Source organism: Gadus morhua, chromosome 11, assembly GCF_902167405.1.
Source record: "Gadus morhua chromosome 11, gadMor3.0, whole genome shotgun sequence".
Taxonomy (NCBI): domain Eukaryota; kingdom Metazoa; phylum Chordata; class Actinopteri; order Gadiformes; family Gadidae; genus Gadus; species Gadus morhua.
Window position 1 is genome coordinate 4,355,464 of NC_044058.1, and position 21,283 is coordinate 4,376,746.

A 21,283-nucleotide genomic window follows, 5' to 3' on the forward strand; every position below is an offset into this window, starting at 1 on the left:
CACGTATGGCGATTTCACAGTCTTATCTCGTTTCCTTTGCAAAACCGAGGGGGTAATATGCAGTCATATTAAACAAAGACGTTGAAAGATGGTGTGATCTACAAGAGAGGCTTTTGTCGGGATAAAAAAACCTAACCCGTCCCTAACCCAAAAGTGGTCAGCAAAATAAAGAATATGTTGGCGTTTTTGCACTTGGAAATAGTTAATCGCGTTTGTAGCCTACATTCACAAGAGCGATGTTGGACCACGGACGACTGGGGATAGACAGCGGGCGAAGCAGTCCAGACCGAGGTTTGTTGGAAGTCTTGTTGCGTGCACAGGTGGCACATGTGGCGACGAAGGACCGGGTGTCTCGATCCATAGTAGGCCACCAGAACCGGTGGTGCAGGAAAGCCAGGGTGCGGGTGATCCCAGGATGACAAGCCAGCCTCGACGAATGACCTAACTGTAGAACGTCCGAACGAACTGCATCCGGGACGAACAACCGACCGGGAGGGCCAGTACCCGGATCGGCCTGGTGAGCCTGGGCCTGGGTCACCAAGGACTTGATCTTCCAGACCAACGAGTCCACTACGCAGGTGGGTGGTAGGATGGAGTCCAACTCGGAACACCCCTTGTCCACGGAGTGCAAACGGGACAAGGCGTCCGGTTTGGTGTTGCGGGAACCTGGGCGATAAGAAAGGGAGAACTTAAAATGACCAAAAAATAACGCCCACCTGGCCTGGCGAGAATTGAGACGCTTTGCGAATTGGATTCTTATGGTCCGATGCATCAACCTCGACCACGAATTGCAGCTTGCCATCGGGCTGCGTGAGAACCGGGGCAGAGACGAAGCGACGCTTCAACACCTCGAAGGCCGCTGCGGCCTCTGGGGTCCATCTGAATGCCACCATGACGGAGGTGAGCGCTGTGAGAGGTGCGGCGATGTAATGTAATTCCTGATGAATCTTCTATAAAAATTGGCGCTGGAGCTGCTTACGATTGGTGGTAGCCGGCCAATCTGTCACAGCAGTTACCATCTCTAGCCTCCCCTGGCTGATGATGAATCCCAGGAAGGCCACTGAAGGCACATGGAATTCGCATTTCTCCGCCTTGACAAACAGCTGATTCTCCAAGAGACGCTGCAGGACCTGGCGGACATGCAGCTTATGTTCTGCGAGGGACCGAGAGAAAATCAGAATGTCATCAATGTACACAAACACAAACTGATGGAGCATGTCTCTCAAAACGTCATTGACCAGGGCCTGGAATACTGCAGGAGCATTGGTAAGTCCAAAAGGCATCACCAGATATTCAAAGTGACCTAACGGAGTAGTGAAGCCCGTCTTCCACTCATCCCCCTCGTGGATGCGAACCAAGTGGTAGGCGTTACGAAGGTCCAATTTGGTGAAAACGGTAGCGCCCCGCAGAGGAACAAAGGCTGAGTCCATGAGAGGCAACAAATATTTGTTCTTTATCGAAATGTCGATGAGTGACGAATAATCCCCGCAGCAAGAGAGTCTCGGATATATACCTCCATGGCCTCTCGTTCAGGACGAGAGAGGTTAAACAGGCGGCTGCTAGGGAGAGGGGAACCAGGAAGTAGGTCAATAGCACAATCGTATGGGCGATGTGGTGGCAGAGATAGTGCGTGTTGCTTACTGAATACCGAACCCAAATCATGATAATCCTGGGGCACCAACGTGAGGTCCGGGGGATCTGGAACGGGCTGTGGAGTGACTGCCGCAGGTACTGAGGCGGAACGTAGGCAGTTCAATAAGCAATGGGTACTCCAAGCAGAGACCTTACCGGAGGTCCACTCTAAACTGGGGTTATGAAGACGAAGCCAGGGATGACCCAGTACCAAGGGGGACTGGGGTGAATCAATGAGGTGAAACGAGATTTGCTCCTGATGGTTCCCGGAAAGCAGCAGGGACAAGGAAGTGGTCTTATGCTCAATCCTGGCCAAGTGCATTCCCTGGAGAGCGCTCACCTCCATTGACACGTTGAGTGGAATGATGTCTACTCCCAGCTGTCTTGCCACCTCTCGGTCCAAAAAACTCTCGTCTGCTCCGGAATCGACAAGGGCGGAGAGGTGTAATGAGCGGTTCTGCCACGATACGGGTACGGGAGTTGGCGTTATTGGGAGCGCAGCTATATCTGTAAACTCCCATTACGACCGAGCCGGTCCGTTTCCCGGGTGCATGGGGCAGTGGAGGCGGATATGACCCACTCTCCCGCAATACATGCAGGAACAACGATCACGAGCTCCGCCACGCTGCGGCAACCCTGGCGTAGATCCAGAAGACGCTGAGCAGCCTCTCGCCCCCGAACTGGATGGTCGAAAGTCCGCCGCATCGCCCTCGTGAAAGCCAGGTAGTTGGAGGCCTCGGATGCCCCGCGGTCCATCTCTGCTGAAGCCCAGGTAAGCGCTACCAACCTAAGGCAGGCGATGAGGTAGCCGATGCGGGAGGTTTCGGTGGCGTAGGTGAGCGGCTGTTGCTGAAAAAACCCTCCTACCTGGAGAAGAAAGCCATGACAAACCCCAGGGTCGCCCTCATATGGTGCCGGAGTCGGAACGTAGGGCTCCCGGCGAACAACAGGACCCGTAGGGGGGGAACCAGCGAAGGACGGACTCAAAAATGCCATCCGGGATTCGAGGGACGACATGGCCGTAGCAAACCGACTTAGGCTCACGGAAACCTCCCTCAGGTTCCGGGAATGTTCTTCTCCGAGGGCGCCCTGGCGGTGTACCTGCAAGGATGAGCTTGCTATGCGAGCGGCCAAGGAAACGGCTGCGTCATCTTTGTCGGCTGGGTCCATGTTTGGTCAGATCGTACTGTTACGGCTCAAGACGAGTTGGACCCAAACGCACGGCACAAATGACCACAGATGAGAGCAGAAACAGTAGAACAGCTTATTAGTCCACCTTCGAAAACAAAAACCGAAAACGAACGGAATTTTACGAGGAACGGAAACCGAAAGGAAACCAAATGGTCTTCAACTGTTCAGGAACAGAAACGTTATTCTGAAATCCCCAAAACCGGTTAATAACGTTTTTTTTCGTTCTCTATATAGCCTATATAATTTCACAAAAGCATAGCCTATTTCATGAAAGAATTAAAATATATCCGGTTGCCGCGTTCACTTCGCCGCCCGCTAAGCTCAGTTGTCACAAATTCCCATCACCACCCTGGCGAGAGGCGATTTGGAAGCAACAGTTGCGATGAGCTCTATCTTCGACAAAGGTAACGTGAGCTAAATTAACCGAGTTCACTATATCGCCTTTGCATTGTTTCTTGTTGGTGGGCGTGCACTTAACCTGCGTCCGCGTCCAAGTTTCATTGACATGATCAAACAGCCCGCCCGCTCCCTGATGACAGCCCTCACTGCTGTCTACACACAGCTATTTGATATAAAATAGATAGATATAGAAATGCCAGATTATAAAACACTTATTTCAAAAATCGAGTCTGACTGTCAATAACAATTAGGGCTGGCCCGAATGCCATTTTTCAGGCTTCGAATACTTGAATATTCGAATACTCATTCCAGAAAAACACAACATCAAAAACAACATTAATAATCCCTATATATTCTCTGGAACCGATTTTGACAGTATCTGCATATTTTGTTACTTTTGAACGTTAATTAGTAGGCCTAAGTAAGTGGGAGTTACTTAGTTTATCCCCGTGGAGGCGAACAGCTGTTGTTCCGTACCAAATCAGATGTCCTCTGCCATCTCAGCCCTTGGGGGAGCTTTTCAATTCATTCTGGAACATGCATCTTTTCAGGGAATTTGTACAATAAATCCATAACAAATACAGAATATTGATTGTCTTATGTGTCCATATTATATCCATTATATTGACCGGGTATTCGCAAGACGCTCACGCTCTGCAGCAAGCCAGTCACAGTTGATTTGCGCGGCTCTGTACAGCGAACGTAAACAAACAACTAAGCTAAGGTTAGCGTTTCACTAAGCATTTATTTTCCTCCCGAGATCCCGCTAATGTTGTTATAAAGTAAAGGGAAACAAGATATCTATTCTTCCTCCACCTCTCTCGCTTCTATGCTTGGTGTCGCTTAGAGTTTGCCTCCCTCGCTCTGGTAACGTCACGTAGGCCCTACGTGAAACAACGAAGCTCCGAATACTGATTTAAGCTTTGAATACAAATTTTCCCAACGAGTATTTGAATACGTGAATAATTCGGCCAGCCCTAATAACAATGCGGGACAACGTCTCGATTTGCGGGACGTGTACAAAGAAATGGAAATGCGAGACTGTCCCGCACAAAGCGACACATCTGGTCACCCTTTTATCGACCACAAAAATAGACTAGGCCCAATAACACTGCCGGAACGTTAAGAACGAACGTTATTTTACGTTCCGAACCGGTTCAGGAACGATATGTTGGTGGCGGAACGCAAGAACGAAAACGTTAAATATACCGGTTCCGTTCGGAGCGGAACGATTGAAAAATAATTTTGTTTTCAAGCCCTGGTCCACGGTTGATCAAGGTTAGTGCAGAAGGTTGCATCCGTTAGGGGTAATCCTGAAACCACGGGCCGGGGGGTCCGAACCGGGGTTTGATGGGTCGGCTGGCAGCTGACAGTCACGCACGACGATTCAATGAAGATGGTAAACCGGCAGTAGAGCAGTTGGTATAGTTATGATGGGGATGACTGGTAGAGAGAAAGAAGTATTAGGAATGCGCAGACTTGCACATGAGTAAACTAGAACTAGGAATACAGGTAGGAATAGAATCAGGAAGCTACTCAACATGGTAAATACAAATGACGATCTAGCGACGAATGGTTGGAAGACTGGGGTAGATATCCTGGTGATCCTGATTGCAGATGACCGTCAGGTGCGGGTGATCAACGAGGCTGGGTCAGGGAACTGTGCTGGAATGCGGAGGCCGCGCCCCCTGAGACAGCAACAAACAGGGACAGACAAGACTGACAGAGAACGGAACTAGTGGGAGCTAGTATCCGATGGGAGAGACCGTGACACCGACAAAATTCTGTTCACCCTATCACAAGTGAAAAAAAAAAAAGCGTGGCAAGCCACTCAGCAAAAATGTGCGTTTGACAACAATGTGCGGGCCGCACTAACACTAAACTTTGATGTCAAGTAGGGGGCCACAAAATATCATCCCGCGGGACTCAATTGTCCCCCGGGCCGCGAGTTTGAGACCCCTGGTCTATAGCATATAACCGCTTTGTCTGATTACAATTTAATTCATTTTTCACAATTTACCAGCTCTCGTTTTGAAGAATAATCACTGCGCTATTCGTTTCAATGGAAATCGCGACAGTCTATACCTTCAACATAAATTGTACATATTTATAATTCGAAAGCCTATTCCACAGATAATCTAGGGTCTAGCATATAACCGCTTTTTCTGCTAACAGTTTAATGCAACAGTAAGCTGACAAAATCGCTAATTAACACCGCAACTGCAAATTAACCACACGGAGATAACCATGTTAACTGGTCAATTATATTTCTTTGCCATCTTTCTGCGCGCATCCACCGTGTTGATAAGCAAATAATCATCCACGCCCCTTCCAGTAGAGCCCATGGGATGAGGTCGAAAAATATGACAGGGTTTCAATGGAGAGTAAATTCTTATTTTCTGGTCCCAGTTTGTATATGCCCCGGATTACACATAATTATGTTGCTTGAGAATTTATATGCTAATTTTTCATGCAAAGAAAAGTAAACATGTTCGTGAATAAGTTTGACAATGTTTCCAAGGGGGGGGTTTTCTCTACAGCCTTTAACTGAGCAATTGCACAATAAACGGTCAAACTCTTGACATGAAAAAATGTAATTTATATCCACAACATATGTGTAATCCAGGGCATATAAAGACTGGGACCAGAAAAAAAAAACTTTCTCTCGATTGAAACCCATTCATATTTTTCGATCTCATAGGTCCCATGGGCTCTACCGGAGAGGGCGTGACTTCGCCGCTCTATGGTTACGGGTTTCCACGCCCCCTGCGTCGCATCAACCAATGAAAAACCAGTACTCTGGTCTGTCCCTCCTCTCATTCCACCAAACACATGTCGCCTGCTAGCTACCACTAGCTTCTTAGCAATATGAAAAGACTACATCAGCTCATATTAAAATGGTTAATCTAAGTAGGATTTGCTACCGGAAGGTAATCAGCCACTGCAGTACAGTTCGTTTATTATCCTTCATGGTGTTAATGTGGTTTGAAGAACGTTGCAGTTCTGCTAAATGAGTAAAGTTAGCTAGCTACCCTTCTTGAAGGTGAATGACATCTAGCGGGCAGCCTCTGCCATCTGTTTGTATATAATATAATGTATATGCTTCATTGACAATTGAATGATGTGCTCTGTGCAGCTCATTTTCATATATATATAACAGTGAGCTGAATATATTCTCAGGATGCTACATGTTTACATATGATAGAAATAAATGTTCTAACCCTCTCTGTTGTCTTAACGCTAATGTTAAGACAACCAAAAGAACAAGTCTCTGGGTGTTCTGAAGAAAATGTTCAGGGAACACAGATGCAATGTTTAGTGAAGATGTGTTTTTCCTGCTAGTATGGGAACTTGGTGGACAACCTCCGGCTCTATGTGCGTGGAGGCAGTGGGGGCATGGGTCTGCCTCGCCTCGGGGGACAGGGAGGCAAGGGAGGAGATGTCTGGATGGTGTCCAAAAAGGAGGTGACTTTGAAGCGGATCCACGACAAGTACCCCCATAAACGCTTTGTCGCTGGCGTCGGAGCTAACAGCAGGTTAATCTTTTCCATTAAGCTTAAATGTCAAATGTATCAATAGGAAGGGTGTGGATCTATTATGATTTATGGTAGAACCAAAGCTATGTGATGTTATTAACAATTGCAACAATTATTTGTCAACAGCGTCAAAGGGTTGAAAGGAGAGAAAGGAGGGGATTATGAACTCCATGTTCCTGTTGGCATCACCGTCACTAATGACGATGGCAGAGTTATGGGTAGGTCAAATACAATATCATGGTCACCAGCACCAGAGTCTTTCTTTCCTATGACTTTCCTTCTTAATGCCTGGCTGATAAGGTGAACTGAATGCCGAGGGTGATCGCGTGTTGGTGGCTAAGGGTGGACAGGGAGGGTCTTTCCACTCTGCGTTCACACCCTCCAAGGGTCAGACCAAACACATCCGCCTAGACCTCAAACTCATCGCGGACATCGGCCTGGTCGGGTGAGTAGAGTTAATGCTAATTTTGTCCCAGTATGAATGTGCACACTTCTACTGGAGTAGGAAAACACCATCACGTAGCGACATACCAGTTACAATGTGACTGATGCCTCTATGTTACACAGGTTCCCCAACGCTGGGAAGTCCTCCCTGCTGACTGTCATCTCCCACGCCTCGCCCCAGATTGCTAACTATGCCTGTAAGTAGTCCTCCTGTATATACCTTCGCTACTTTGTCTTAGATGACATCTCTTCTTTGTCAGAAATAATAATGTTCCTAGTCCGTCCTCATTTGTCTTCCTCTATTAATGTCTGTGATTGACAGTTACTACATTAAGGCCAGAGATCGGTAAAGTGATGTATGATGATCATAAGCAGGTATGTTGACTGTTTGTTGGTTTGCCGATTTTCTTTCCCATATTGTGTTTGGATTGGCTGGTATTGTAATGGATGTGGTGTTGCAAACCCTTAGATCTCTGTGGCAGACCTTCCTGGTCTGATTGAAGGGGCTCACCTTAACAAAGGAATGGGCCACAAGTTTCTCAAGCACGTGGAGAGAACCAAGCAGCTGCTGTTTGTGGTCAGTGGAAAGGGTTATAGTAAATAAGATAGGGTATTGTAACTAAGTTACGGTATAGTAACTAGTAACAAAGTTAGGTTATAGTAAAAAGTAACTAGTAAGTAAGTTATGTGTATTAACTAAGATAGTGTATAGTAACTAGTGAATAAGTAACAGTATAGTAACTAAGTAACAGTATAGTAACTACTAACAAAGTTAGGTTATAGTAAATAGTAAGTAAGAGGGTATAACTAATAACTGGTACCGTAATTAGGGTATAGTGACTAGTAACTAAATAAGAGTATAGTAACTAGTCACTAAGTCAGGGTATAGTATCTAGTGTATAGAAACAAATAACTATGTGAGAGATACGAAGTATAATCAGCTTGGGGACTGTGTCATTGGCTCTTGGCAGCTGATCTACCAAGGTATTTTAGTAGTATAAAATGATGGAAGTGCTGAATGTTCACAGTATGGATATGGTCTCCCACCACTGGCTCTAGGTGGATGTATGCGGATTCCAGCTGGCAAGCAAAACACCATTTAGATCAGCCTTTGAAGCTGTGCAGCTCCTGACCAAGGTATGACAATAGACAGTATATGGTTCCTCCAATCGGTAAGTGTGAAACCCCAAAGACCAGGGCAAAGATCATAGCACACCAACACCCAGAGTGATCACACAGTCTCCCAGTTTTCTGAAACCTAAGCTACACGGAACCCCTGTTGTGAAGGAGCTGGAGCTGTACAAGGAGGACCTGCTCTCCAAGCCTGCCCTGCTGGTGGTGAATAAGATGGACCTCCCTGATGCAGAGCACAAACTGGAAGAGCTGCGGGAGCAGCTGGAGAACCCAGAGGGTAACTTCAAAACAGTCTCCTAGCTGTACAAATTTACTATGTGGGCATTCTTTTTAATGTTTTGAATGTGTTGATTTATGTCAAAAGTGTTTTATAAGCCGAATAACACCAGGTGACCCTGGCCAATGGCCTTATTGTGACAAGTATGTTTTAAAAGAGTGGACATTTAACAGAAAGCCTATGTCGCCTGATGAAGTGACATGTTAAATCCCTATCAACAATAAGGGAAGGACCACAACCTGTTTAAAAGCCGACATTGGAAAGCAAAGCTCCTAGTAACTCAGCATCTGTGTTTGTCTTGGCTGTCTGCTCTGGCCCAGAGTTCTCCCACCTGCTGCCACACGACATGATCCCCCGGACCAACCTGGCTTTCCGAGACGTCGTCCCTGTCTCCACCATCACAGGCCTGGGTTTAGACCAGCTGAAGCGCCGCCTGCGTGGGTCGCTGGATGAGGAGGCGGCTAAGGCCTCGGAGCCCCTCCACAGGGAGCGTCTGGGGGCCCTTAGGCCAAGCAGGACGCCCCTGCCCGTCTGGGGGCCCTGAGGCTGTGCAGGACGCCCCCGCCCATCTGGGGGCTCTGAGGCAGAACCCCCTTCCCGCCAGGGGGATTTGAGGCCAGGCCCTGAGCTGGACTGTGCACAGAGGTGCTGGATGGTTCTCTTTGGACTCCATCATCACTGGTGTACGTATTAGACTGCAGCACGCTACAGCCAAGTGTAAATACTGATGTAATGAACAGATTAATTGTTTTGACATATAAAATGCATTTCTGAACTTTTTAATTACGTGTGTTGTTTATTTCCTGGGCTTCCATTAAACATATCTTAATAATTCCAAACCTGAATGTTTTATACAGATGAGGGCACAGACATTTCAAACAACAAGGACATGTTGTTTAAAGTTTTATTTTATATTAAATATATTACAATACTGAATAATTAAGAGAAAAAAAATATGGGCATTTGCATTGTCAATTTATGTACAGCAGAACGCAAAAACAACATTTAAACAAACCAAACTAAAACCATACCAGGTGTGCAGCTAGATCTGAAACTATTACATCTAGTAAATGTGGATGAGGATCAGCTCTGAACGCGTTGGATGGAAGTTCAGCTTGGCAGTTGGTGAGCTCAAGTGTACTGATGAATGCCGAACGTCTGCCTGGCTGTCTGCTGTGTCTCCGTAGGGGAGAAGGAAATCACAGTTGTCCTGTTGGATACCTCCAGGCAGGACAGTCTTATTAGTGAGTGGATGTAGCAAGGTTGTCTCTATTCTCTACCACTACAGTTCAAAGACATGAAACCATGGCAATTTTGAAAATGGTTTGGCCACAATATCTGTTGGCCAACGACAGAGAAAAGGGTCATTGTTTGTTGTTGCCACACTACGTTGAATATATTGCTGCAGTGTTCCTCTTACTCGTCACACACTTCAATAATGAAAAGAAAGCTCTTGTAGCAAAAGAAAGACAATACAGGAGCCTGTCGGTTCAGTTATGGTTGTTATACTCAATGCTTCTATTGCTTCCCTTCATCCACCTACTGTGGAACCTTACAGATGGACACGAGCCAGAGTAAAGCCACGGGACAACTCCACAACTAGTGCTTAAAGACCCAAATCACCAAATCCCACCCAAACTAGCCAATGCAAAGAACGCGCAATATTGCAATTCATTTAATTAATGTTAGATTAATTGCAGTTCATAATACTGAGAAAGAAGAGAATATTATAAAGGTAATTAAGAAAAAAGATGGTATCTGTCACCCAGTTACAATATCAATCCAATATTGTGGGGACATTAGCTATACAGTCAGAGTGCTGACAAATTAAAATGAACAGGGGCAACTTCAAACAAAGACAAATATCAGAACGAACGCACAAGAAGCATTAAGGCAATTTATGCACATGAAAGGCGATGCCGTGGAGCTGAACAAGACAGGTTGGTGATGGATCTTGGTTTGCCCATCTAAACAAACAAAATAAACGATATTACCTCTAATATCTTCAGAGTTTTTAGTCTTGGCCAAACCAATGGCTGGATGTTCTATCGAGCATAAACCATTTCAGACTGACTGAATTATTGAGCAGACTATATTAATAGTCGTAAATTACCGTCAGTGCAGTGGTATAAAAAACGGTAAGACAACTTTAATAAAGTAAAAATTTTCATTGACATGCTTTTTTTTAGCCCAAATAGTCTTGCAGTTAGCCTAGGAGAGGACGGACATGATGTGCTCATTGCCCAGTCATTCTGTTGGTCGTCATAAAAGCTTAAACAGCAAGCACTATACAGCATATTTCATCATTTACATAGGTCAATCAAAGCCATCGCAGATAAAATCCAAAATGCAAATTTTTAGATGTCAATATTCCATGTTATTTCATTACAATTGCCATAATTTGACTTAGCTAAGCGGCCTCCCCTGATCCCAATGCTACGTTGTATAGGCTTAATAACGGCCAAGCTTGCCATCCAGAAGTAGAAACAGGAGGAAAACGAAACACATCTTTACATGAACCAAGTGAGATTTCTGAGCAAAATTGTCCATCACCAAGTGAATAAGACTAAAATGGGACGTTCACATCTACAACTTCTACCAAAAACACATCTTTCGCCCTTTATCGCCCACAGAAAGACCACATTTAAACGGTTTTACTTAGTTTAACAAATTAAAGAAAGAAAGCTTTACAAGCTTCGCCATAACACTGTTCATGTGCTAGGACATGCCCCTCGCAGCTATTTGATCAATGAGGGCTGAGCACATCTGTGTCACGTATAAGCATATCTCCCCGAGAAGGATGTAATAGACTGAGATGAGACACTGTTACATTCTGCTGTGGATGGAGAAAGCTTGGGGCGGAGGGGGGGGTACATTGGAGGAGGAATGAGGTTCTGCAGGGTTAAAAAACAAACACACAGACATAAGGAGGGTATGATAGCCTGGGGAAAACCCCCAGGAACCCCACCAACCTTCCCGCTTTATGACACAACACAGTATGAGCAATAGGGAGAGGACGCACATCCGCATCCCCTTATCCTTAATAAAAAAAGAAAACAACATTATCATGGTATGTATTTAACTGTACATATTTACACCAATTATTCACTGAGCGGACCCCGCAAGGTGTGGCAGCGGGATGTGAGCAAGTTGGGGTCTGTCTTCTCGAGACAAGGTAGCTATGATGATTATTGATACATTGAGAGTTGGTGATAGATGAAGGAGAAGTGGCAGCCTACACATTGAAGAGGAAACGTCAACGGCTAGGTATAAAATCCCTGCTCCTCTGCATGCTTTCCATCCAGGTCGTACCAGCGCTCTTGTCCTTTCTTCGACAATAGACGGAGGTTGTCTATAAACAAAGTTATCTCATGCATACATTGTTGGATTTGTCTACAGCGGTTTGCGTGCTTTTGAAATGTCTCCATTTGGATCGGAGATAGGTTGACCTGTTTCCTGGTTCCGCCTCCTTTTTGAGAGGAAAGCCAATAGAAGTGTAGAGTTAAGTGTGGATATCACCGGAGAACTGCTGGGGTTGTCAGTAAGCGCCAGGGCCACAGAAGCGTGTTGGGGGTAAGGGGCAAGGAGGAGACGGGCTGGATGGTGGGGGTATGTCCGGTCCTGAAGGCCTGAGCCCTCAAGAGCAGCTCAGTCTGACCTGACCTCCAGCGGGTCAGAAGTGGAGCCGAGGTTCTCTCATCTCAAAGACGTCCAATGTATGGACAATTGCTGCCTGCTGCTGTTTAGCAAGTCAGACTAAACAGGTCCTTGCAGAAAGTAATACACATGAACCTGGGATTATCCTTCTGTTCCGCTGGGGCGCGCTCACACTCTCATTGTCCAGTCAGGAAGTCTTGATCCATAGAAAAACAAAAGAAGGTAGGCAGAACAAGGTAGTTCTCACCGACTTCTGCAGATCAGAGAGGGCAACGCCGGCTGTTATATTGAGGTCTCCCACAGCTGAGGAAGAAAAACAATTTCAGTTTAACAAGATCTTAGATTTCCTACATTTCCATCTTATTTATCTAATTTTTACACTGCCAACCCGGTTCCATTGCGGCTTCGCACCCCGGCAATTTCAATGCCTCGCCTGTGTAAAACCGAGGGGTTAAAATCCCCGGTCGCCACGGAGCGGTCTGTCTTGGTTCACTGGAGAAGGCAGGGCTGCGCACGGAGAGTAGACCTCTTTAGAGTAATTTGCATACAACAAATGTTTTTATTTTTTTATGAAGAGACTCGCATGCAAGAATGAGTATACATCTGAGTGTGGGCAAAAAACGCGATTAACTATTACCAAGTCTCCACTTGGTAATAGTTAATCGCGTTTTTAGCCCACACTCAGATGTATACAGTGGAGCCATCTAATTGCATCAACATCAGAATGAAACCCCCAAATGTGTGTAGAGTCCGGGAGGGTAAATTGGTGTGCTAGCTCAAGCCAGCTTTTCCGCGGGCAGTCTAAACGCGCGGACCATGCCGGGAAAAAGACGGGCATAAGACGGGCATATTTGGCAGTGTAAAAACGCTTGTTCCTCTCAGCTCATAGTCCAGTGTGGTTGGTGTTGCTGATCTTGTCTTGTTTGAGACTCGAGTGTATGGATTTACCCTGGCACTCTGCCTGTTGGCTTTCCTCTTGTCGTCGGGGAGCGGTGGCATGGGGTAGGGGTACCTGCGGCTGGACGCGATGGACCCTGTGGAGGAAGTGGGAGACTTGGCAGGAGACAGAGTCCTGAGGAAGACAGGAGATCAGACACGGATCAGACGGGAACTTCTCTATCTGTCCATCAGTGTGGGCGTGGTGGGACGTTGGCCAAAGACACAGATCTGGATAAACTGGATAAAAACAGCATTCCAGAATTTCGCCCTAGGTCTATGGCTTTGGGCAACGTCCTATGACTGTAGTTTCAGTTCTGTCCAGTTTGAGAGAGGTTGCTCTTAAAAGTTGTCATGGAAACGTTTACCTAAAAAACTTAAAATCCTTATATTGTAATTTAAGTCCCGCTTTAAGGGACAACCTCTCCATTGAGTGTTTAAGAACTGCAGCACTGGTCTGGGCATAGGTCTCTCCTCTCTTACTACTCAAATCCACAACCCCCTGCTACAACACCTCCTCCGTCATCAACCCATCAACCTGTTGCTGACGTGTGGATGAGTCATGAGGTGGCTCTGAAGGTTAATGTGGATATTTAAAGACTGAGCGTTAGGAGGTCGACAACAATGACAGACCAGATCTGCTTGGTAGTAAGCACCCAATCAGAGAGAGAGAGAGGACTTTGAAACACAATATTGAAGTTTGACTTTGTTCTCCATACTGGGTCCAGGGACAAGGGCGGAATAAAAACACATCAAAGACATTTTGGCAACAGTACTTAATACATTTTCTGGGAGTACGAGATATTTGTGAAGAAGTTTGTGTTCAGCCATCTTCAATGAGCTACATTTAAATTAGAAAGCTTTTTCAAAAGAACACTAAGCTGGCAAGCTTCTATTGAGATGAATTAGTGATGTTCTTTTCTATGGAACTGAACTATATCACAGGAGCAGAGAGAGGATGTCAGAACATGGCACAAGGTGGGTGACGCAGAGCAGGCAAAGTGTGACACACTTGACCACGCACATATGTACAGTGAGCATGCAGAAATAAACAGTGTGCTGCACGAGTAGGACAGCGTGTAACATGAAACAAAGGAAACCTTAAAACCCAATATCAAATTACAACACAAGCAATTAACACAAGTATTATTATTTATACTATTTGAACTGCTCTTTCAAGAGAATCAGTAATCTTATGAATACTACATGTGGTGTGGTCTTTATGAACCCCCTCCAGATGGTCTGAGGGGGGTTAACCTCAGCCCCAGGAAAGGCCAGAGGGGAGGGTGAGTGGGATGTAAGACCGGATCTCGGTGGGGAGGTGGGAGGTAAGTAGGTGGGAGGTTAGGAGGTGGGGAGGAATACCTAAGGAAGGGTCCTTGAGTGTTTCTATTCACATCTTCTACCCATTTAGTGACATCATAATGCTCTTTTTTGGAGGGGGGGGTCAAATACCTGTCGAAGAGGGGGTGTGATGGATACAACACAAGGAAGAGGAAGAGGAGGAGAGAGAGAGAGAGAGAGAGAGAGAGAGAGAGAGAGAGAGAGAGAGAGAGGGAGAGAGAGAGAGAGAGAGAGGAGCAGAGAAGAAAGAAGCAGAAGAAAAGAGGGAGGGGGGAAATGAACAGGAAGGGACATTTCAGGAATCAAGCATGTGGAGGAAGAAGGAGGAGAGTTGTTTTAGGAAAGCGGAGCAAACATTCTGAAAAGACATACCACCAAGATGCAATTGAGACGATGGGGCAAGATTGGGGACAATGTATTCACTGTGTGGTTTTAGATGAACAATACAACCGTGCTGTGTGATGGCTCAAATGCATGTTGGTTATTTGTCAAAGCATTTCAAGCATTCGTTCTTGGCCAAGTCAGAGTCATGCCTGCCATGACACCATCAGTGTCCTGCCTTACATGTCCATCATGAACTGTAGCAGACAGACAGAGTGGCTGGGGGCGGCCATTGATGCTTTAGTACATTCACAAGTGAATGCAAATCAGAACCATAGGTATCCATTGATTCTATGAACTCTATGAACAAGACGGTTTCTACATTAAGGGTAATCACATTTTTAAAAGTTTTTTCGTAACCATTTGTTCACGCTTTTCTACATAATATGGCTATCCATCTCCAATATCAGGCAGCACTACAGGGAACTCACTCTGTGGAGTTGGAGCGGGCACGGAACTTCTTTCCTTTCATCTTCTTGCGTTGACCACTCAGATTACCTAGAACACACACGCGCACACACACACACACACACACACACACACACACACACACACACACACACACACACACACACACACACACACACACACACACACACACACACACCTTTAGTCAAAGATAGACATCTGTCAGGGATCATTCTTGTTCCTGGTCTGAGGCTCACCCTGCCAGGAGTTGCTCCTCGGCCGCCCGTTCTCGCAGATGTCAGAGATGTGCTTGGCGTCGGGAATCCTCTCGCTCCAGGAGTGGGACAAACCGTTAGATCTGCACGCCAAAGCCACCACACGTTTAACGCAGACTCAAAAACGGCAAAGTTCCTGATGTTATGAACCATTCCAACTCCTCAAAGATCATTACAGATGCAGTAGAGTCACAAAGGTTTACAGTAGTGTCGCTGTGTGTGTGGGGGTACAAGATGGTGTTAATGGTTGGAGTAAGAAGATGGGAGTCTATTCCAGCCGTCAGATGACCACAGTGGTACCTCAATGGCAACGCAACATAGCTGAATGAAGGTATGATCAACAAATGGTCCAAAATGATCCAGTACACAACCGCGAAACGGCTACGCACACACAGACACAGCAAGCAGACACAGCGGTAGACAAAGTTCACAGCGGTGGACACAGCGGTGGACACAGTACACTGCGGTGGACACAGCGGTGGACACCGTTCACAGCGGTGGACACAGTACACAACGGTGGACACAGCGGTGGAGACAGCGGTGGACACAGCGCTGGACACAGCGGTGGACACAGCAGTGGACACAGCGGTGGACACAGCGGTGGACACAGTACACAGCGGTGGACACAGTGGTGGACACAGTGGTGAACACAGTGAATGAGGATAGGGCGAGATGGCGGACCTGAACACAAAAGGCGTGATGCTCTGGGGGATGGAGCGGATGGAGTGGGTGAAGGACGGAGTGCAAATCTGCAGGTGAGACAGACAGGCGGACCTCTTCTTGGAGCTGCAGCCAGAGTTGGTGCTGACCCCCGGGGGCCCATCGCTGTACGAGTCGGGGTCTCCGGGCTTCTTGACGTAGTCCCCGGCCGGCATTTGCCTGGTGTAGGACAGAGGACTGGTGGATGAACACTTTCACTCTACATCGCTTTCTTCTTCCTATTTAAGTTACGGTTACGTTAAAATTGACGTCACGTTTAAATGAGGGTTGTGTTCCAGTTACTTTAACTCTGCGCCTGTTAAGGTTATGTTTAAATGTGATTGTGAATGTCAGATTTAAGGGAATGTTGTGTTTAAAGTCGACGTTAGGTTTAACGTTACTGTTCGGTTTATGTTCCATTGAGATTTAAGTTTAAATTAACATTACGTTAAAGTTGATCCGACGTAAACATTAACGTAACATTTTCGTTATCGTTAGGATTATTTGTGCAACTGCATTGTATATCCTGAATAAAAATGAAAATACTAAATGACAAAATAGTGGTGTTGCAAACAAACCGGCAAAATCTTCGGTGAACTTCAGATTCAACATATCTTTTCTGCCTGTAGCTCCTATGAGGGAAGAACAGTGTTTTATTTAGAGGCTAGAGCTGGTGGGAGTTAGGTCAAAGATGCTCCTCGGAAGACAAAGCCTTGTGAACACTTACTTGTAGCGCCAGGCCGTTATAGCCAGGATTAGGCCGAGGAAGAGAATAGAACCTGCAAAGGCCCATATGATGATGTTGGTAGTGGTGATACCTGAGCCAGACAAGAGGAGAGGGGAAGAGGAGAATGGGAAAGGAGAAAGTTTATTCTATACACCCTAATCCTTTTTTGAGTAATAGACACACACAAAGGAATTCACAAAATGCAAAAAATCACAGCAGCAACACGTAAACATAAAACACCTAGGACAAAAGGTTTGATATCAGAGCAAAGGGCAAAGTAACGAAAAACAATCTGTTAAACTATATTTTTAACGACCCTTGTAGTTCAACCGGGGAGAACTTACGAGTACAGTAAGTTCCCTACAGTGAGAAAACCACTACTGGTTGTGGGTCCAGACAAACCAATCATCGTTTTTAACACAGATGTACGAAAAGTAGGAATATGGGGTAGGAAGAGCTGGAAATGACACCAAAGACAGAACAAGCACAATAAAAGAGGAACTCAAATCTGACCTCGAGTGACCCCGTCAAAGACATGAGCCTGTTGACAAAGAATGAGTGTGAACAAAATGGCCAAAAGAAAAGAATGGCGTGCATGGTTCAATGAGCGCAGCTGGTTTTAATGAAAATGCATGAACCCAAAGGCTAGAACAATCAAAGAAAATGGTCTGGCAAACATTTAACTAAACACTCTATTGTGAGGTAACATTGGAAGAAGAGAGGGAATGGCTGAATGAGGTAGTGGAGATGGACAGAGAAGAGGACTCTTTATGAAGAAAAAAAGGAACAGAGGCAGAGGAGAGAGAGAGAGAGAGAGAGAGAGAGAGAGAGAGAGAGAGAGAGAGAGAGAGAGAGAGAGAGAGAGAGAGAGAGAGAGAGAGAGAGAGAGAGAGAGAGAGAGAGAGACCGGTGTGGATGGGGCTATACCTGATGTAGTGGCAGTTGGTCTCACGACCAGGTAGCTGAGAGGAGAGGATGAGTTACAGTCCTCCCCGGTCCATCCCAGGTGACACACACACTTCAGCTCACTGCTGCACACCTGGAACAGGAGAAACAAGGGCTTCAAAGGTGAGGCCAAGAACAAGGTTTTCATTGTCTCCCAGGTCAAGAGCCTCGGCATCATTCTGGACAACACCCTCTCATTTGCACCCCATAATCGTAACATCACCCAGACTGCATTCTTCCACCTCCGCAACATCTCCAGACTCCGCCCAACACTGACCCAATCCAGCACCAAAATCCTGGTTCACTCATTTGTCACATCACGCATCGACAACTGCAATGCCCTCCTCACCGGACTCCCCACCAAACTCATCAACAGACTCCAAATCTGACCACTGATTCTCATCACCCCTGTTCACCCCTGTTCTCATCCAACTTCACTGGCTCCCTAGCCTGGGTAGCCCAACCCATTCTTCCAGCGAATTGAGTTCGCTCTGCACAAGGGTCTGGAGAAGAGCAATACGTTTCTTTCTGCTTCCGATACGTTTTTGCGGGAGCCAATCACCAAGCTGGCTTTTCCCCTTGGGGCGCTATTGGCTGGTTTAACACTGACGACAGGGAAGCGACGGCAAGCAGCCAATCGCGTACAGAGTCAGTTGAACTAGGCCCGTTGATTACGCCTCTTCTGCTGAAGAAAATGACGGCAGCTTCCCCAGACCAATGTGCAATCTACGATTGGCTTGGTATGGTAATAGCCAGGCTACTGGCTCCCGGTACAATACCGCATCCACTACAAAAACCTCCTCCTCACCTACAAAGCTCAAAACAACCTAACCCCCACTTACCTCTCCGACCTCCTTCACGACTACACTCCCTCCCGCTCCCTCCGCTCAACCTCTGCTGGAATACTAACCATCCCCACATCACGTCTCAGTGCCATGGGCGCCCGATCCTTCAACTGCTCAGCACCCAGGCTTTGGAACTCCCTCCCCCCACACATAAGACAGTCAGACACCATCACAACGTTCAAGTCACAACTCAAAACTCACCTGTTCAAACGGCATACACCCTTTAACTTGACACTATGCACTTCACTTGTTTTTATGACAATATCTTTATTTTATTTTTTTCTACGATTTTATACTCATACTTTGTACGGTGACCTTGGGTGACTTGAAGGGCGCCTTGAAATTAAATGTATTATTATTATCATTATTGTTTGGGAAATATATTCTCCCAATGTTTCCGAAGTCTCTGCTGGCTTCGCACAGAGGTGGGGGTATGTATGCGGTGTGTGCTTGTTGGGGTCCCGGCAGCAGTGGTGTGGTCCTCGTATGAAGGGTGTGTTTACCCCATGTCCCGAGCAGATGATCTTGTCCGTGGTGCCGGGGCAGGTGCTGAAATTGAACTGCTGGAGGGGGAGACACTTGTGGTTGAAGCAGATGCTGTCCGTGCCGCAAGCCGTCCCGTCCTCCACATAGCCGAGGTCAGTGTCTCCATCGATCACCACGTGGCCCCCGCTGCCCCAGACAACACAGCTCAGTCAGTCTCACAGGGGGGCGGAGAGTCATGTGCCCGTGTCATTCACAGCGTCTCTCCCCACGATGAGTTGTGTGTGTGTGTGTGTGTGTGTGTGTGTGTGTGTGTGTGTGTGTGTGTGTGTGTGTGTGTTACCTGCAGTCCAGAGATGCGCTGTGCTGGGCCACGGAGAAGGACGTCAGACCCCCGTGCAGCTCTCCCAGCCGCGGGGATGGGGAGATGTTGGAGCACAGCAGATACCCACAATGCACGTCTCTGGAACACAGGTGGAGGAAATGTCAGGCTACGTCAAGAAGTCCAGATCATGGATGATGATGATGATGATGATGATGATGATGATGATGATGATGATGATGATGATGAGGATGATGATTATGATGAGGAGGAGGAGAAGGAATTGGAAGATGACGATGTTGGAGGCAGTGGAGGACGTGGTTGTGGTGGACTCACTGTTTGTTACACTGGATCCAGGTGTCCTTGTCCTTCCCACAGTTGCCCTTCTCTGTGCCTTCAATGTTGAGCTTCTCGTAGCAGAACTTGTCGGCGGCCATGGCCTCTAAAGACGGAGCAGAGGAGCACATGGTACATGGTCAATGTCTGGACGGGGGTTTACTTTGATAAGGTTGAATGAGATCCAGAAGACGTTACTTACTCTCTCCCCAGATGTACTTGCACTGCCTGTCTTTGGTTTTGCAGCGTCCGTTGAAGCATCGACCCTATGACCAAACATATAGTGAATGCCAGGTGGCAGGAGTCATACTCTGTGGTAATTGACGTTATTTAAACTGCAACAAGGGAACACCTGTTGGTAACCATTATTGAAAGCACTGACCTGGTCTTTTTCACAGGTGTAACCATCCATCTTGTGGACATTGGGCGGACACTAAAGTAAACACAGAGACATCCGCTTTAGAGGAAAGGAGAGACCCAGGTAATACCCACCCTTTTTAAAGAGAACTCATCGAAGCGCAAACACAGGTGTGGCTCATAACACTAGCATGGACCACTGGGCCATGGACCAATGGACCATGTGGTACATAAAGGAGCAGACCAATGGTTGGTTTTGCGGCGCCCGTGTTTGGTCTACAAAGAGCTCTGTGAAAAAGGTCAAAGGGTCTCTGACTGTAAGAGATGAACGGTGTTTCTCAGTAACAAGTAGGCCAAGTTCCGACCTTGGTACTTGGTAGTTGGGACTTTGGTACTTGGTAGTTCAGACTTTTGTAATTGGTAGTTCAGACTTAGGTACTTGGTAGTTGGGACTTGGGTACTTAGTAGTTGGGACTCGGGTACTTGGTAGTTGGTAGTTATCAGTTGTGGGTTTTCTCCTCTGATTTTGCAAGTTTTTGTTAAGAAATACATTCTGGGATACTTGGCTGTCTTAACTGTCAAAGGGGACCTATTATGCTTTTTCAACTTTTATGACCTAAAAACTTTGTTATAATGATTGATAGTCATATTTAACCATACACAAAAAACGACGTAGATTTTCGGGAAACTCTTCCTCTCATCTGGGTGCTTTCAGCATTCTCTACGCTCGGTTCTATTTCATGTAGGCTACGCCGTCTAGGCTTCGCCTTATGGGCTTGTCCCGTGCGTGCGCTTGCGCGCGCTGAAAATTCAAACTATGCACCTATCAGCGTGGGCACCGCCCACATTTCCCCACGGTATCGTTTCTATATAACGCGGTGTATACCGTCGCTCATCCTCCCTTTTCTTTCAGCACTTGTGCTTATCAGCGAGAAATTGAGAACTACTATTAAGA

At 46.5% G+C, this 21,283-nt stretch overlaps 2 protein-coding genes across 4 annotated transcripts in view; one reads left to right on the forward strand and one right to left on the reverse strand.

The window, feature by feature from the left end:
- The first annotated feature begins 5,980 nt into the window (after nucleotides 1-5,980).
- Nucleotides 5,981-9,396, forward strand: gtpbp10 (GTP-binding protein 10 (putative)). Its single transcript, XM_030369761.1, has 10 exons — nucleotides 5,981-6,152; nucleotides 6,565-6,758; nucleotides 6,885-6,976; nucleotides 7,059-7,203; nucleotides 7,326-7,399; nucleotides 7,525-7,577; nucleotides 7,672-7,779; nucleotides 8,262-8,339; nucleotides 8,490-8,613; nucleotides 8,934-9,396. The coding sequence occupies exons 1-10, from the start codon at nucleotides 6,120-6,122 to the stop codon at nucleotides 9,155-9,157; spliced, it is 1,125 nt and encodes a 374-aa protein (XP_030225621.1). The 5' UTR covers nucleotides 5,981-6,119; the 3' UTR covers nucleotides 9,158-9,396.
- A 107-nt stretch (nucleotides 9,397-9,503) lies between these two features.
- adam22 (ADAM metallopeptidase domain 22) overlaps nucleotides 9,504-21,283 on the reverse strand; it is a 61,325-nt gene continuing 49,545 nt past the window's right edge. The window contains exons 19-32 of one of the 3 annotated variants that reach the window (XM_030369758.1): nucleotides 20,354-20,404; nucleotides 20,174-20,237; nucleotides 19,972-20,077; nucleotides 19,657-19,776; nucleotides 19,334-19,502; nucleotides 17,968-18,079; nucleotides 17,041-17,131; nucleotides 16,892-16,945; nucleotides 16,296-16,493; nucleotides 15,597-15,697; nucleotides 15,363-15,429; nucleotides 14,572-14,661; nucleotides 13,219-13,342; nucleotides 9,504-12,573 (exon numbers count right to left, since the gene is read on the reverse strand). In XM_030369758.1, coding sequence (XP_030225618.1) covers nucleotides 12,553-12,573; nucleotides 13,219-13,342; nucleotides 14,572-14,661; nucleotides 15,363-15,429; nucleotides 15,597-15,697; nucleotides 16,296-16,493; nucleotides 16,892-16,945; nucleotides 17,041-17,131; nucleotides 17,968-18,079; nucleotides 19,334-19,502; nucleotides 19,657-19,776; nucleotides 19,972-20,077; nucleotides 20,174-20,237; nucleotides 20,354-20,404 — 1,368 coding nt within the window. In that variant the 3' untranslated portion in view covers nucleotides 9,504-12,552. The remainder of the gene's footprint in view (nucleotides 12,574-13,218; nucleotides 13,343-14,571; nucleotides 14,662-15,362; nucleotides 15,430-15,596; nucleotides 15,698-16,295; nucleotides 16,494-16,891; nucleotides 16,946-17,040; nucleotides 17,132-17,967; nucleotides 18,080-19,333; nucleotides 19,503-19,656; nucleotides 19,777-19,971; nucleotides 20,078-20,173; nucleotides 20,238-20,353; nucleotides 20,405-21,283) is intronic. The other 2 variants (XM_030369757.1, XM_030369756.1) reach the window with 2 other exon arrangements.

What these genes read in the sequence shown, in the direction of transcription:
- gtpbp10 (XM_030369761.1), top strand. Translation starts at nt 6,120, where the DNA reads ATGGTTAATCTAAGTAGGATTTGCTACCGGAAG. An exon ending in TGACGATGGCAGAGTTATGG is followed by an intron (nt 6,977 to 7,058) that starts GTAGGTCAAATA and finishes CTGGCTGATAAG; the next exon opens with GTGAACTGAATGCCGAGGGT. An exon ending in CCAAGCAGCTGCTGTTTGTG is followed by an intron (nt 7,780 to 8,261) that starts GTCAGTGGAAAG and finishes CACTGGCTCTAG; the next exon opens with GTGGATGTATGCGGATTCCA.